This window comes from Chiloscyllium plagiosum, chromosome 9 (assembly GCF_004010195.1).
Source record: "Chiloscyllium plagiosum isolate BGI_BamShark_2017 chromosome 9, ASM401019v2, whole genome shotgun sequence".
NCBI classification, from domain to species: Eukaryota; Metazoa; Chordata; class Chondrichthyes; order Orectolobiformes; family Hemiscylliidae; genus Chiloscyllium; species Chiloscyllium plagiosum.
In genome coordinates this window covers 15039594-15056257 of record NC_057718.1, presented here as the reverse complement: position 1 = coordinate 15056257, position 16664 = coordinate 15039594, and the positions used below count along the sequence as shown (strand labels likewise).

General features: G+C 41.6%; 1 protein-coding gene across 3 annotated transcripts in view; it reads left to right on the top strand.

Moving 5' to 3' along the window:
• smyd3 (SET and MYND domain containing 3) overlaps positions 1-16664 on the top strand; it is a 796202-nt gene that overhangs the window by 232617 nt on the left and 546921 nt on the right. For all 3 annotated transcript variants that reach the window (XM_043695426.1, XM_043695428.1, XM_043695427.1), the window contains exon 3: positions 15964-16071. In XM_043695426.1, coding sequence (XP_043551361.1) covers positions 15964-16071 — 108 coding nt within the window. The remainder of the gene's footprint in view (positions 1-15963; positions 16072-16664) is intronic.

The window sequence follows — 16664 nt, the reverse complement described above, 5'->3', positions numbered from 1 at the left end:
TCTCTTTTTTCCCATTCTCTGTTCCCCCTTACTCTTTCCCCACTCCACTTTCTCTCTTCTGTTTCTCCTATTTCTCTGCCTTTCCTGCGCCTCCTGTTTTTCTACCTCCTCCTCACCCCATTCTCTTCAAGTTTATTTTTGTATTTACTCAAATCCATCTCCTTTCCGAACATCCGGAGCTGCTCTGCTGCGGTGTGTTCAATCCTTTCCAAATGCAGATTGCTCCCTGCTGTTCGTAGTTATTTAATTTTTGTGCTGTCTCAAAGTACCCTGTGAAATTAATGTTAATTCATGCAGATTTTAACCATGCTTTGTGTTGTAGCTTCAGGTCTGTGAGGAAGTGAATTAAAATGTGTCTAACTATATTTCCTTCAGAATTCCAAACAGGGACTTGTTTCATCACTAGGGAAGAGTGGAAGGCCACAACTGATTTATGTTTTAAGCACATTGTTGTGTTGTATGTAAATTATGTTTTTGTATTGTTTTGCAAAAACTTTTTCATCAATCTAACCTGGATTTTTTTTTTGTTCTGGATCAAAGACATGGGAAATAGCAGCTGGAATTGGCTATTCGGCCCCTCAGGCCTGTTCCTGCCATTTACCCCCTTGGACCTCCTTCACCATTCAACAAGGTTGTGGCTGATTGGCTGGCTGTTTCAGTCCCACCTTCCCGCACTGTGCCATATCCCCTACTACCCTCCACATTCAAAAGCATGGATTTCTTTGTTGAACATTGTAATCAGAAACCCGTGGTCACAGAGCAGACTGCAATACTGCCTTTGTATTGTATTGTGCACCCTTCTTGCTGTTTAACTTCTCTGTTTCCTGAACATGGCTGCATGAGTTGCCTTCAAAATGCATCGCCTGTACACAAAAAAGACCTTGAATTTCCAGTTGCCTGTCACTTCAGCATACCACCTTGTGCCCCGGCCAGCATCTCTGTCTCTGGCTTACTGCAACACTCTAATGAAGCTCAGCACAAACTGGAAATTCAGAAGCTCATTTTCTGCTTGGGAACTTTTCAGCCTCCTGGGTTTACGATTGAGTTCCACAGTTTTAGGGCCTGAGGCCATGTCCTTAGCCCCTATCCCCATATCCTGGGCCTTGTCATCACATGGACTCTTAATTCACACTACCTATTGTCAGCCTCTAATAGCCCCCATTAGCAGCCAATTATTCCACCAGAATCACCTTTAATCCACCCCTTTAGCTGTCCAATTGTTTTTCTCTGTCTCTCTGGGTTCCATCTCCACCTATCATTTACTCCTCCCTCCGCCTCCCATCCCATCTTCATATACAGTATACCAACCTTTTCCTAGCCACAATCAGTTCTGAAGAAGGATCAATGACCGTGCAGATGCTGCCAGACCTCCTGAATTCTCCAGCAATTTCTATTTTTGATGCACATTTCTAGTAACCTCAGTCCTTTGGTTTTTATGTTTAAACACATTGTCTGTTTGTTTTTCTTGATAATCTGAATCTATTCTAATCTTCATGTTTAGATTAGATTAAATTAGATTCCTTACAGTGTGGAAACAGTCCCTTCGGCCCAACAAGTCCACACTAACCCTCCGAAGAATAACCCACCCAGACCCATTTCCCTCTGTCTAATGCACCTAACGTTATGGGCAATTTAGAATGGCCAATTCACCTAACCTGCACATCTTTGGATTGCAGGAGGAAACCGGAGCACCTGGAGGAAACTCACGCAGACACGGGAAGAATGTGCAAACTCCTCACAGACAGTCACCCGAGGCTGGAATTGAACCCGGGTCGCTGGCGCTGTGAGGCAGCAGTGCTAACCACAGAGCCACTGTGAAAGGAATCTAGTTCATTCTCTTGGATGCTGAGCCAGTCAACTGACTGTTGATTGTCTCGACTGGCTCATCCTTGTTAATCTCTTAAAATGAGGTTTCTAGTCATTTTCATAAGTCGACTCCACACAAATGATGGCAGAAATCTGTTATTGACAACACTACTTTCAACTGAAGACATACTGTACTTAGAAAACTTCGCAGCTTGTATTCACCCTCATTTGTTAAGATCCCTGCTGATATTATTACTGATCCAGGGCCTAAATCTTGCTTGATAAATCTTCTTTTTTGATTTAGTGAGGTGGTCTTTCACAAAAACACAAGCATATAATGCTGCAGATCTGCAAAACAAGCTTATTGTGTAAGAGGAATCAAGATAATATGGAACAAGCTATTTACATATAACCCAATTTTGAAGATTTCAAAACCACATGGTAAAATGCAATATTTTACTTCCACTAACAGCATCCCTTCACAGTAATTAAAAACTGGAAGACATTCCCTTTCCTATCACTTTATAGGTTTGACTTAACTATTGCTTTCAGTGCCTGGCCTTGAGAGTTTGACAGTCTCTTCCTTAGCATTAACACAACTTGGGTTGTAGGTGAAAGTGAGGACTGCAGATGCTGGAGATCAGAGTCAAGATTAGAGTGGTGCTGGAAAAGCACAGCAGATCAGGCTGCATCTGAGGTGCAAGAAAATCGACATTTCGGGCAAAAGCCCTTCAACTTAGGTTGTACCTTCTCAGCTTTGAATGACCCTTTCATAATTAGATTAGATTAGATTAGATTATATTACATTCTAGATTATATTCTAATCACTTCTGTTCTGGAACTTTCAAACTAACCCCTTACACCCTACTTCTTAACTCTTCTGAACTAACTCCTTTCTCGAGGCGGAACTGTTTCATGTATCTAACTCTGACCTCAATGAGCTGAATCTAAAAGCTGTTCAAGCTATGGGTTCTTCTCCCCCAAGTGAAAAAAAATCAGTTCCTAATCCTTCGAATTGAGAACAAGGTAATTACCTTCAATGTTTGTACTGTCTACTTGTAATGCTCCCAATGCAAAAAAATTCCAATTAAAACCCTAGGAACATTCATACCTTTTTCTTAATAGAGGCCAGAAATACTGAATGTCACATACCTTGCATCCCACTAACCCTGAGTCGTCATGTGAACGCCATTCCCTTTAGGGTCCCTTTTGAGACACACAATTCTGACTTGGCTTAGAGCAAGTTTATATACATGAACTCCATAAACTTGAGATTGTCCAAAGCTTTGCTGCCCATAACTTGTACCAGTTCCTGTTATCCAATTGCCTCTGTGCTCACTGATCTGCATAAGCTCCCAGTCAAGTAACTCCTTGATTGTCAAGTCATGCTTGTTTTTACATCCTTCCATGGCCTCATCCCTTCCCTCTCTCTCTGATCTCCACCATTATCACAATCCTCTGAGATATCTGCATGCATAGAATTCTAGCCTCTCGCACATATCCAGTATTTACTGTTACTATTGAGCTATCCTCCCTCTTTGACCAAACTTTGGCATCTGACTGGATATCTCTGCATGTGACCTGGTGTCTCACACCTGACTTGGGTTGTACTTTGCTAAAGTGCAAATTTAGGCCTTTGGTTACATTAAAGGTATTTTGATTTCATAGAATTTTCATAGAATCCCTCAAGTGTGGAAGCAGGCCGTTTGCCCCACGCCGGTCCTCTGAAGAGCACACTCCCCGAGCACACCTACATCCAAAACCTCAACCTGAGCTACAAATCTTCTCAAACCTCACTAATCTGTTAGTACTCTCTACGTGTTTCTTCTTTTTTAAAATCCGTTTTGTGAAACTGTGAGCTGAGAATTGAAAGTGATCTTTGGACTGTGAGCAACAGTTTTTTTTGAGAAAATAGCAAGATAATATTTGTTTATAGTACCTAGGCAGGTTGATTCTTGCTTAAAGAACGCTGTAGATGTTTCAGTTCTGGAGAAACATGCTCAAGTGTTGGCAGGGTTTGGATGTTAACAGGGGCCATCCATGGAGGCTGGTGTCAAGAAAGAGAAAGTTGAAGAAAAGCAGAAAGAAAAATCAAAGTTTGAACTTTTTAAAAAAATCTGTCATATTATGGTTACCAAAGATACAGAACAGAGATTTGATTACTCTCCAGTAATCCTCCCATTATCAACTTACTGAAAGTCCAAAGAATAGAATCTCAGTTGTAAGAATTAAATGAACATTCCTCGGAGCTGATTAGAAACTATTTACATTATCCATTGTCTTCAGGTATCAACCAAGCTATAATCTCATTTGCCTGCATTACCATGCATCGTGGAAACTGCTCAAGTTGCATATCTTCTGGTTTTCTTGAATTCATCCTTTAACTGTGTCTGTCGTTTGTATATTAGAGAGTGGGGGCTAGAGTCAAAAAAGATTAAGTTTGAATTATTCACATTAATTTGGTTACCTTGTTTAACTTTGATCTGTTAAAGTTGCTGTATTAATTATAAGTTAATGCTTTTGTTTAAGCTATAAACTTGGTGTCTCATTTTGTTTATTCAAAAAGTCTGGTTAGGAATCATTGGGGTCAATTTTGGGGGTCATTGAATGTTTTAATTTTACAGTGTTGTAAATACAGGCACAGGGAGACTGATTTGATTTGACTGTCTGTCCTTGTGTTATAATAATGTAGCATTGAAATCAACATTGAGGCCAGGAAGTTGTAAGAGTAGCCAGTTGATAAATGAAGTACTGTTTCTTGCCTTACTACGGAGCTTTATTGGAATGGTGAAGGGGACAGAAGACAGAGGCCAGGGTATCTTTTGCTTTACCTCCATACTTAAAACCGAAACAGGCCCTCCTAGGTGGAGCAGTGTCCCATTTTATTATCATTATTTAAAGACTATTGGCATGTTTTAGTGTACTTATACACCCATGTTTTACCATTTACACACACTGTTCCATGTTTTGTAGACATCAAAGATTTATAAACTGATTCGACACTGCTCCTTCAGTCTAGCTGCTTCGTTTTCTAATCTGAATCTTTCCTCCTGCTTTGAATGTTTCTAATCTTCTGTGCATTTTGATACACTTTTTCTTTTGAATCATTGCTTGGCTATTTTTGAAAATATCAAGTCTGTTTCACATTTTGGATGATTGGCTCAGGAAACAGAGCAATGAAATCCCTGTGGTCTGGCACCAATCCAGCTGATTTTGTGTGTGAGCTGTGCTGAGTTTTATGAAGGTGGATTGTGTGGTTAGAATCGGGCTGCAAATTTCTGGCTGTTTTTAACTACCTCTGCTCCATGACCCCTCGTATTAAATGGGTGGTATTCATTTGATCCTGAGGCTGAGTTTCAGATACAAGAACCAATTATTTCTTCTGCTCTGTAACTCTTTAATGCTTCCTTTGCCACATGGAAGGTTCACAAATACAATTAGCTGGAACTTTACTGAAGGTGGAAGGAGTCAGAAATTTTGAAACTAGTTTAATTTATATTTCTTTAAAAGTTCCAGTAGGCATTGTCAAAGTGCAGAATGGAGAATAAGATACAGTTTCACATTGGGAAATACAATGCATTTTGGCAAAAATATGTGTTCTATCAACTGGATGTAGCAAACATTTCCCAGAAGCGTTTCACCATCTACAAGGCACAAATCAGGAATGTGGTAGAGTATTCTCCACTTGTCTGGATGAATGCAGCTCCAACAGCACTAGTAGCTCCACAACATCTAAGACAAAACCATCTGCTTGATTGGCATCCCATTCACCACCACCATCATTAACTCCATTAACCACTGGTGCATAGCGACAGCAGTGTATAACATTTACAAGATACACTGCAGCAACTCACTGAGTTCCCTTATGACAGCACTTTCCAAACTTGGATTTCTTACCATCCAGGAGGACAGCAGATGCATGAGAAAACCAACACCTGTACATTCCCCATCAATCCACCCACCTTCCTGACTTGGAACTCTATCGCTGTTCCTTCAGTGTTGCTGCGTCAAAGTCTTGAAATTCCCTTCCTGAGAGCACTGCTGTATTTACACCAAATAGACCACAGTGTTTCAAAAAGGTAGCACACCACTGCCTTCTTAAGGGCAACAAGGCATGGGCAATAAAGACTGTCCAAAGGCCACTCAAAGTTTTGTGAACAAATAAAAGAAGAGATCCAAATGCTCAATTCATGTCATTCTAGAAGTGTCAATTATCAGTTCACAACTGATCAAAGAACATTTTGGTTGTCAGAAGCATTGAAATTGGAGTAAGGAAGGAATGATAAATTCGTAGATAACTCTGCTGAGGCTGCAATTAGTCTGATCAGTAGTTTGAGGCTCTGTTATAGATGGGGCACGAAAGCCACACAATATGGTGTTGATTCACCTGGACAGTTTCAGGAGGGGAAGCATTGAAAATACTGGGACCAAGATTTCTGCCCATCTTTCCACAACAGCAAAATAGGTTTCAAGAAACTTCAAGAAACTGATTTCCTGAAGAAGGGCTAATGCCCGAAACGTCGATTCTCCTGTTCCCTAGATGCTGCCTGACCTGCTGCGCTTTTCCAGCAACACATTTCCATTCAAGAAACTTTAATAGAGGTCGTTAAAACGTAAGGTTTACAACATGGTGGAGTTTGAAAATGCTGTTATTTCTGTCTAGGGGATTGGTGGTAAGAAGACTTCTCCAAGTGATTAACTTGTCAGGCAAGTTAGGAGGAATTCCTTCACGTTTAGGGTTGTTGGAACATATTGCTTAGTCACAGGGAGGGGTTGAGGTAGAAACTGGTGTGTGTTAAAAGGAAAATTGCTAACTATATGAAACAGAATGAGACAGAGGGGAGAAATTGACCCAGTGAGATTAGTTTTGTATTGTCTAGCCAAGAATAGCACAGATTTGTTGGACTGGTTTAGTTAGCTATTTAACAACTGTGATAGTTTATTTGAACACACTGTTGTATTGCTTGCATTTGTTTATGAGCAAGATTAATATGTTGGATAAAAGACATGCTGAATAATTACAGGAAGAGTTATTTATAAAGGTGAGACTAGTATAAACATGCTGCAGTTTTTCACACCATAACAGTGCGTGTCCTTCCAGAGATGAGAAACTGCTGAGTAAGCTGCTTAATAAATATGGATTTAAGTCGGATTCAGAGCAGTGCCAAACATGATCTCAGTGTGCAGGGGTGCCATCAAGTGTTGTTATTTCTTCCTAATTATAGTCAAGTAGACATTGATTTTTTAAAACTTTGTATGGGTGCTGAGAGAAGACGACAACGCAAGTTAAATAGGACAGCAAAGATAATCAAGTTTAGGGAGTGGGTGAGACTGAAAGGCATCTTGTTGCAGGGCAGTGCCTAGTTTGAAACAATGGAGCAATGCTTCACACTTTCAGCATTTCATACAAAGTCTGAGTGCTTTGGGAAAGTGGATGTGAGAGTGGTGACATCGGGTAGGACAGCTTCATGAAAAGAGAAGTATGTGAGGGAGGTGGGGGATTTCACTCCCTCTGCACACAGGCCCTTGAACTGGAGTATTCCAGATTTATGAATGTGTGGAGCTCACTAGCACAAGGTCTAGTTGAGAGACATTAAAATAGAATAATAATAAGGCTATGCTGATGAGGTTGGAAGCTGACTTGTGTGGAGAATGAACATGAGGGTGATGAGAGGAGACAGCAGAACTCAGAGTTAAAGTGAAGAGGCAAAAGAGGATGATGGGATATGGCAGTTGGACTGCATTGTTTGATTGGCCACTTCTGGTACAATGTTGATTCTATGCAATGTCCCCATATTTCTCAGTGCAGCTCAGTAGAGGATGCTAACCTGTCTGGAGAGCTTCTTCACTGCGGCCTGACCCAGAATACTGATTTATCACCTGCCCAGTAAGACTTGCCAGCTGATGACACAGAAAATCCAGTCGCCCAAAGCTGGTCCTTGATCTGGTTTTAAGGTGCAAGCGTTTTGTTTAGAGTGAAGCTATTCCCTGTCATTGAGTCTAGCTGATTGGCCCCACAGCAGGGAGAGACCCTACCGAAGCATCTCATTACTTTTAATGAACTGTCCAAGGAGAAACAAGTACCATGAGAATGAAAATCCAATCTAAGACTTCAATGCTATATTGTCAAAGGTGCCATTGTTTTGCTGATGGAATCGAGGCCCTCTTTTCTGTCTCGTGTTAACAAAAGTACTATAGATCTCATGGAACCTTTTCGAGGAAGAGCAGGAGTGTTCTCCCCAGAGTGCTGGTCAATAATTGTCTATCAACCAACAACACTTTAAAAGAGAAGACACTTATCTGGTCATTGTCACATTGCTATTTCCTGAGGACATGAAAGGCTGCTGCACTTCCCATAATGCAACATGATTGTGTTTTATAGATATCTATTTCATTTACTGTAAAGTGCTTTGAGATGTCCTGAAACTGTGGACGCCACTTTTTCTATATCTGATTGGCTGAGGATAAGTTCTTTTCTGAAATATCATCAATTGTCCCCCAAATTGAAGGTGATGTCTACTCATGGTTGTGAGTTTCTGTTGTGGGTCTTCATAGGACATTTCTTGACCTGCAGATTTGAGGGCACATTGGGCAGGATGTCTCTTGAGGTAATAGGACCCGGTGAGCAGGATTTGGTGTCTTTTCTCTCCATCTCTGCCAACATTCTGCCTCATCATTAAGATATTAGGAAATAATGTGTGGAGCAGCTCTGGGCAAGTTGTTGCCATTCTGAACATTGGCAGAAAGCCCCTCTCAGCTTTAATGTCAACGTTGTTGCCTACAAGGAGTGCTTGTGAATGTTTTGCTGTGTTTTCTTTCTCCACTCCTGGAATAGTGGTCATTTTGAATTTGAGAAAACAGGATCTAACAAGGCAGACTGTGTCCAGATGGCTGTAAAGTATGTACAATCCATTGTTTTACAGGAATTTTGACTGAATATGCACAGAGTTGTCTTCAAGAAAGGCTTCAACCTTTTTTTATGTTCCACTGATTTGAACTCTGAGAATGGAGCGAATGCATTGCTGATGGAATTTCTTCTCTGCTTTTATGTGTTGCTATATATAACTCAGCCCTTGCTGCAGTATAGGAGTGTAGTGACAACAGCTACTCTATACACTAAGCCTTTTGTTAACTTGCAAAGGTCTTTGTTATCAAACACTGGTTTGTAGAATGTTGAACTGACACAGGTGATCAGGTTGTAGATCTCATTGTTCAAGGTGTCAGTGGTCAATGCTTACATGAGGGGTGCAGTATTTGGCTGACCAGGTACAAATTGTCAAATAGGTTTGGTCCTGGCAGCATTCATGGAAAGACTAGGTTTCTGCAGAATTGGAGAGATTGGGAATGGCTAGCCAATATGGAAGCCAGCAAGTACCACTTAGACCAAGTTCAAACGTAAGGTTGTCGTCACTGAAGAATAAGGCCAGAAAAATTAGCAGACAAAGCCATCATTGATCTCTGCTTTTTATTTTTTAAAAATACTTTGAAACAATCTGTGTCCCTTTGAGACTTGAAGTATACATGTTTTTATTACGATGGGCAATGTTATGAATGACGGGAAGTAAAGGAGGCATCAAGTGTCAGAGCATGAGTCAGGTCATTAAGTGTTGGTGCCTCTCCCAGAAAGTGGATACGTCCACTTAGTAACTTGGCAAAAATATTGGATTATCTGCAAAAACTATAATTGACTTGGATCAGGATAGATGTTTTGCAGTCTACATTGTCATCCTGTGGTTTAGGTTCGACAGTTATGACTTGTCTGCTTTTAAAAAGCGAAGCACAAGGCCTGTTTAAACAAGCCTGAATTGTAATCTAGTTTTTTTGGAACCAAGGTGACTGGTTCGAAGGTTAACTCCAGCTTTTTCCAGTGATTCGGCCCATTTTTTGACAACTGCCTTAAAATGACCATTGATTTTGTGATAACTGCAATTCCATACAACTGGTTGTGATATTACTACATCTTCTGAATGTGAAAGGGCAGCTTTGGTTTAGTGCTTGGCTAAGTATCTCATAGCCTATGCTGTGCGACTGAACAGATGCTCTAAAAGTGATTGATTTTCTGGATGAGCTTTTGTGTTTGTTTAGTTAATTCCTGAGCACAATGTTTGATGGCACTGTGTCATCGTATGCTTCGAGTGCTCAATTCTTTTACATTCTCTTTACACAAGCATGTACCAAATGTTTAATAGAAACTGGCATTTATATGTTATGTATTTTAATTTAATGACATGTCCCTGTGCACTTGAATTTCTAGGATAGAAGAGTTTTAGGTTGGTGACTGAAACAATGGTCCAAGCAATGGATTTTGAGGATTTTCTTTTTGCGAAATAATTCTAATGTGTGAAGTTATGCTGACAACGAATGGGGTTGTCAGTTGATGGGCGGCACGGTGGCACAGTGGTTAGCACTGCTGCCTCGCAGCGCCAGAGATCCGGGTTCAATTCCCGCCTCAGGCGACTGACTGTGTGGAGTTTGCACGTTCTCCCCGTGTCTGCGTGGGTTTCCTCCGGGTGCTCCGGTTTCCTCCCACAGTCCAAAGATGTGCAGGTCAGGTGAATTGGCCATGCTAAATTGCCCGTAGTGTTGGGTAAGGGGTAAATGGAGGGGTATGGGTGGGTTACGCTTCGGCGGGTCGGTGTGGACTTGTTGGGCCGAAGGGCCTGTTTCCACACTGTAAAGTAATCTAATCTAATCTAATCTAATCTTGATCTTACGGTGTGGTGCACGTGCATACACTGGAAGCTGTGTAATAATACACAGGACCCTGTTTCTTTTCAGACAGAACACATACAGAGAGGGCAGTTATTTTAATTCAGATAATTAGGTGATAGCCATCTCTTGTTCATTTCACAGGATAATGTCTTGACCAATCAGAATCAAAATGCCTCTTTTAAAATTTAATCAAAGCTTGGTAGTTAGCTGTCACTCATTATTTAACTGATGCTTTCTCCAAGGCAATGCCTCTACCAATCAGAGTCCACTTGCCAGCCAATCAGCGCTATTCTTTCATACTGTATGATGTTTTTTTCCCTTTGAAGAATTTTGCAATTGGTCCTGATGAGTACAAGACAAAACGATGGCAGTAGTTGTTGGAAATCAACCATCTTACCCTCAGGACATTGCCACAGGAGTTCCTTGGGCCTGGTCACCTTCAGCTGCTTCATCAATGATCTTAACTCCAACATAAAGTCAGAAGTGGGATTGTAGCTGTTGTTTACACAGTTTTGCAGTACCGTTCGGGACTCTTCAGACACTTAATTAATCCATGTTCATCTGCAGCAAGACCTGGATAACAGTCAGGCTTGGGCTGATTAGTGGCAAGTAGCACCAAGTGCCTGGCAATGGCCATCTCCAACAAGAGAAAATCTAGCTAACTCCCTGTTGAGATTCAGTGGCATTACCAGTGCTGAGACCTGTGCTGTCAACATGCTCCGCGTTACCATTGATTAACTGGCCAGTCATATAAATACTGTGGCTGCAAGAATAGGTCAAACACATGAAATTCTGAAGCCAGTAGCCTACTTTTTACTCCTGTGGTTTGCTCAGCATCTGCCAGCTGAGGTCAGGGGTGTAATGGAATGTTCTCTATTTGTGTGGGTGACTGCAACTTCAACAACATTTGAAGCCCAACACATTCCAATACAAAGCATTTCACATGGTCATTACCCCATGCGTGACCTTAAACCTCCATCCTCTTAAACAAGGCACTCAGGCAGCAGTATGTACCATTAACAATTACATTGTGGCAACTCATCAAAACTCCTTTGAAAGCACCTTGCAAACCCCTGGCCTCTACCAAGGCCAAGAGTGACAGATACTTGGGAACACCACGATCTGCAAGTTCCTTTTCAAGTTGCACTCCAGTCTGACTCAGAAATACATTGCAATTCCTTCAGTGTTGCTAGATCATGATCCTAGAATGTGTGTGTATAACTACATCACGTGAATTTCAGCAGTTCAAGAAAGCAGCTCAGCACCACCATCTCCGGAGAACATGAAAATAGGCAACAACATCCTATATCCCGTGAAAGAATAAAACTGTGTTGCCATCTTGAATGTTTCCCCCAGCTAGAAACTTGCTGCCAGAAGTAACAGAAGAAATTATTTAACAATAAGCTGTCATTCTGCATAAAATGGTTGTTGTTCAAAATGACTTGAATGATGTTGGTCATAGATTTTCTCACAGAGCTGTATTCATATATTGGAAACCAGAACCACAACCGGGCATGTTTGGCTGGAGCTTGAATTATTGGATTGGACTGTATTTTATTTCATAACTCTGTCAATGCTCCAGGCCCTCCTATTTTGGCTGCCTTCCACATTTACTGAGGTAAGTTCGTCCGTCTTCATTTTGGCTGCACCCACTGCCTCTGTTCATGTTCTGGAGTCTGCCTTATATCCCAGAGTTAAAAATTACACAAACACCAGGTGCTGCTCCTTCGTCAGAACATAGAACATTACAGCGCAGTACAGGCCCTTCGGCCCTCGAAGTTGTGCCGATGTGTGAAACCACCGGAAGCCCATCTAACCTGCACTAAACTATTCTTGTCTATGTGGAGGAGAAAGTGAGGTCTGCAGATGCTGGAGATCAGAGGTGAAAATGTGTTGTTGGAACAGTGCAGCAGGTCAGGCAGCATCCAGGGAACAGGAGAATCGACGTTTCAGGCAAAAGCCCTATTCTTGTCTATATGCCTGTCCAACGACCATTTACATACCCTTAACTTTGGTGAGTCTACTACTGTTTTGGCCACTGCGAACCTCGCCCATACTACTGTCTGAGTAAAGAAACTACATTCTGACACCTGTCCTATATCTATCACCCCTCAATTTAAAGCCATGTCCCCTCGTGCTAGCCATCACCATCTGAGGAAAACGGCTCTCACTGTGCAACCTATCTAACCGTCTGATTATCTTATATGTCTCAATTAAATCACCTCTCAACCTTCTCTCTTAAAAAAAAAGCCTCAAGTCCCTCAGGTTTTCCTCGTAATACTTTCCCTCCATACCAGGCAAATCTCCTCTGAACCCTTTCCAAAGCTTCCAAATCCTTTCTATAATGTCCAGAACTAGAGGGCATAGGTTTAGGGTGAGAGGAGAAAGATATAAAAGAGACCTAAGGGACAACCTTTTCACGCAGAGGGTGATACGTGTATGGAATGAGCTGCCAGAGGATATGGTGGAGGCTGGTACAATTGCAACATTTAAGAGGCATTTGGATGGGTGTATGAATAGGAAGGGTTTGGAGGGACATGGGCTGGGTGCTGGCAGGTGGGACTATCTCAGGATTCCCTCCAACATCTTGCCCACCACCGACATTAGGCTCACCAGTCTATAGTTTCCTAGCTTGTCCTTACCACCTTTCTTAAACAGTGGCACCACGTTAGCCAACCTCCAATCTTCCGGCACCTCATCTGTGACTATTGATGATACGAATATCTCCTTCATCACTATCCACTGATGAAGGAGCAGCACTCAAAAGGATTGTACCTCCAAATAAACCTGTTGGAGTACAACCTGGTGTTGTGTGATTTTTAACTTTGTCCATCCCAGTCCAACACCGGCACCTCCTCATCATTACATCCCAGAGTCAGCACTACCCATACCTACTTTTCACCCATGTGTATTCCAACTCATTTGCTATTTTCAGTTCCTTTTGGTTATGGCCGGCCTGTGCTGTCCTATCCAGAGTGGCTTGTCCAGGTGCATGTGGCCTCCTGCTTTCATGACTGTCCGTGCTTTGATCTCATTGTTCACTGCTGACTTGCTTGCACATCTTAACCTTTTCTGGTGCATTTGCCCTGGCCTCCTGCCAGCATTATGTGTACATGGTGAATCAAGTTACTCTGATAGCCTTACACATTAGCCTCTTCAATGCGACCCTTGTCTTCGATAGATGGACATCAGCCTTTTGTCTTCAGGGTCCACACTTATCCACAAACATTTGTGAATGTCAGTCATCGTCTTACATCTCCAGCGTAAAGTGCTGTGTTTAAGTCCAAGTTCAGAGCCGTCGGCATAAAGACTTAGGCTAACATCCCAGTGTAGTTTGATTTTATTTATGCATGGGAAACGGTGTCATTGGTTAGAACAGTATTATTTCCCATTCCTAAATACCCAAAGGGCAGTTAAGAGTCAACCACATTGAGGGGATGCTGCAGTATCATTTTAATTAGACTTAAAAACGAGATGCTTTTAGCTCTCTTAGGTGCAAGATCACTGGGTATCCTTAAAACGATGCAGATTATGAGGTTGCTTGTCTCATTGTTGTATGTTTGCAGATTTTCTGCTGCCTTGCCTACATTCTAACAATGACCATATTGTGAAAGTACTTCTGTGCCTGTGATAATGCTGCATGTTACTAAGGAATGTCTCCTCTCCAGAATAAATGGAGGACTAATTGCCTCTAATTCATCAAATGAGGAGACTATCACTTAGCTCTGAGGATTTGCATTTTCTAAATCAAAACATGAACAATTGTGTAGTACTTAAGTGGTGGTGAAAGATGCATGAATTTAAGTCTTTTTTATTTAAGTGAATGAATTTCTGACCAATTTTCTTTCTGCCCAATTGTGGTTCTGGAATTGAATTCACCTTTGTTTAAAATTTAAAATTTTTTGACAGCTTTCTTTTGTTTGTTGACTTGCAGTTCATTCCACCTGCTGCTATTTTAGTCTCCTTACCTTTCTTGGTGTTTAAACAGATCGACTTGCCAGTTTACAGTATTTGTCTTTCCTAAACGTGTTGTCTACCAGGCAGGTAAAGCGCCAAGTTTTATTTTTAGGTCTTCATCTTGTTGCCATTTTTCTCTTTTTCAACCAATTCTTAAAGACTTGTGGGTTTTATGGCAGCTTTGGTGCAACAATGGTAGATGTCTTTTCCCTAGGATGGAAAAATTTCAAGACAAGGGGGCACATTTTTCAGGTGAGAGGAGAGAGATTTAAAAAAAATGTGAGGAGCAAATTTTTTACATAGAGTTTTTCATGTGTGGAATGAACTCCCTGAGGAAGTGGTGGATGTGGGCGCAATTACAACATTTAAAAAAACATTTGGATAAGTGCATGAACCGGAAAGGTTTGGAGGGATATGGGCCAGGAGTCAGCAGGTGGGACTGGTTTCATTTGGGATTATGTTCAGCATGGACTGGTTGGACTGAAGGGTCTGTTTTCGTGCTATATGACTCTATGTGATGGGATATATATTGACAGTCAACCGCAGCCATTGTCTTTGATTTTATTGTGTTGGCAAACGTTTTCATGCGTAGAGCTGTAATCTTTTCCTCTATTAATTTAATTAGTGCTTTAATGTTGTGATTGTCTCTCTTAGGATTTTACAGTGCCCCATTAGAGTTTCTGTTTCCCCTCTACCACATTTCCTTTAATTTTGGATGTTGTTTGAATCTGTTGCACTTGTTTAACACACTGAGGGGACCCTTGGAACTCAGCATCTTAATTTCTTTGCTGAGTATCCCCCAGCCCTCCCCTCACAATAGCCTACCTCTTTGCCCAAGGCCCCCTTAGGTCAAATTTTGTTCAGTAACACTCCTGGGAAATGCTTTGGGATGGATCACCATGTTAAGCTCCTCTAAAATAAGGACATTTCTTTCAAATGGAGCTTGTTCCATCCATCATGGCACTGCCAGGTCTCGAGAAAAGCAACTCGGAATAGTCCTACTATCCCCCAACATTTGCCCTTCAAATTATTTATCTTGAGTTTAGTCTGCTCTTTCTCTCCTCTCCAATGATTTTAGTCAGTCCTGTAAAGGGATGGGGGCGTGCTTACCATTTTCTTTTGATTCATTCACAAGATACGGGAGTTGCTGGTTGGGCCAGCATTTATTTCCCATCACTGATTGCCCCGGAGATGGTGATGGTGAGCAGTAATTGTGTAATTCAGGTAAAATTTGTCATTCCAATTGAAGATTATGGGGACAATGGTTGATTCTCCCTTGTTGGAAATAATCATTGTCTGACACTTGTGTGGCTCGACTGCTACTTGCCACTGATCCTTCCACACCTGGGTGTCACTCACCTATAGGAATTCTCAGTATGATTTTCTCCATATGGATGTAGTGAGTTGTCTGCCGATGTTTGATTTACAGTGATCGGCAATTATTTGTCCAGTTAATCCTCAGTTAAAAGTGTTTTCTTTTCGCTTTAGAAACTAGCTTGGCTGGACCACAAGCGTGAATGTAAATGTTTGCGAAGTATCTATCCGAAAGTTCCAACTGATATGACCAGGCTTGTGGCAAGGATAATCTTCAAACTGGTAGGTTAATATATAGATCAACTATTGATGGCTCAGTTTCCTATTGTTATAGAATTTGGTTGAGTTTAATATGATAAAGGAATTTGGCACATTTTATAAATGTAATTGCAAATGTAAGAGCAGTGAGCCATTTTCCAGCCATGTCTCATTAACCTTTAATCCTTGGCTGATATTGCTCCTTGCCCCTCTTAATTGTGCCTCCATTTCAAATCATCCCTGGCAGTGAGACAGTGAACAAACTTTGCGTTATTCCCTTCACCTGTACTTGCATTGCAAAGAGATATTCGTACGAAACACATTATGTTTTACAGCTTCCCTGTAAGTGGGGAGTATTAGGCAGAATCTTATTGAGGTGTCGGGGGGAGGGGTCCAGCCTGTGGGCTAACGAGCTGGCAAAGGAACTGTGGTTTCTCTTTACGGGAAGGCTCGCCCTGCCAATTGAGCAGTAATAAGGTCATCGAAAGGCCTTTACCTGGAATCAGGGACCATGGTTGGAAGCTCAAGTGCCGCGTCCTTTTGGCCGATCACCCCCTACTCTTCCAAACCCCATACCTCCCACTGGAGGTGATAAGCTGGCTATGCAGACGAGGCCT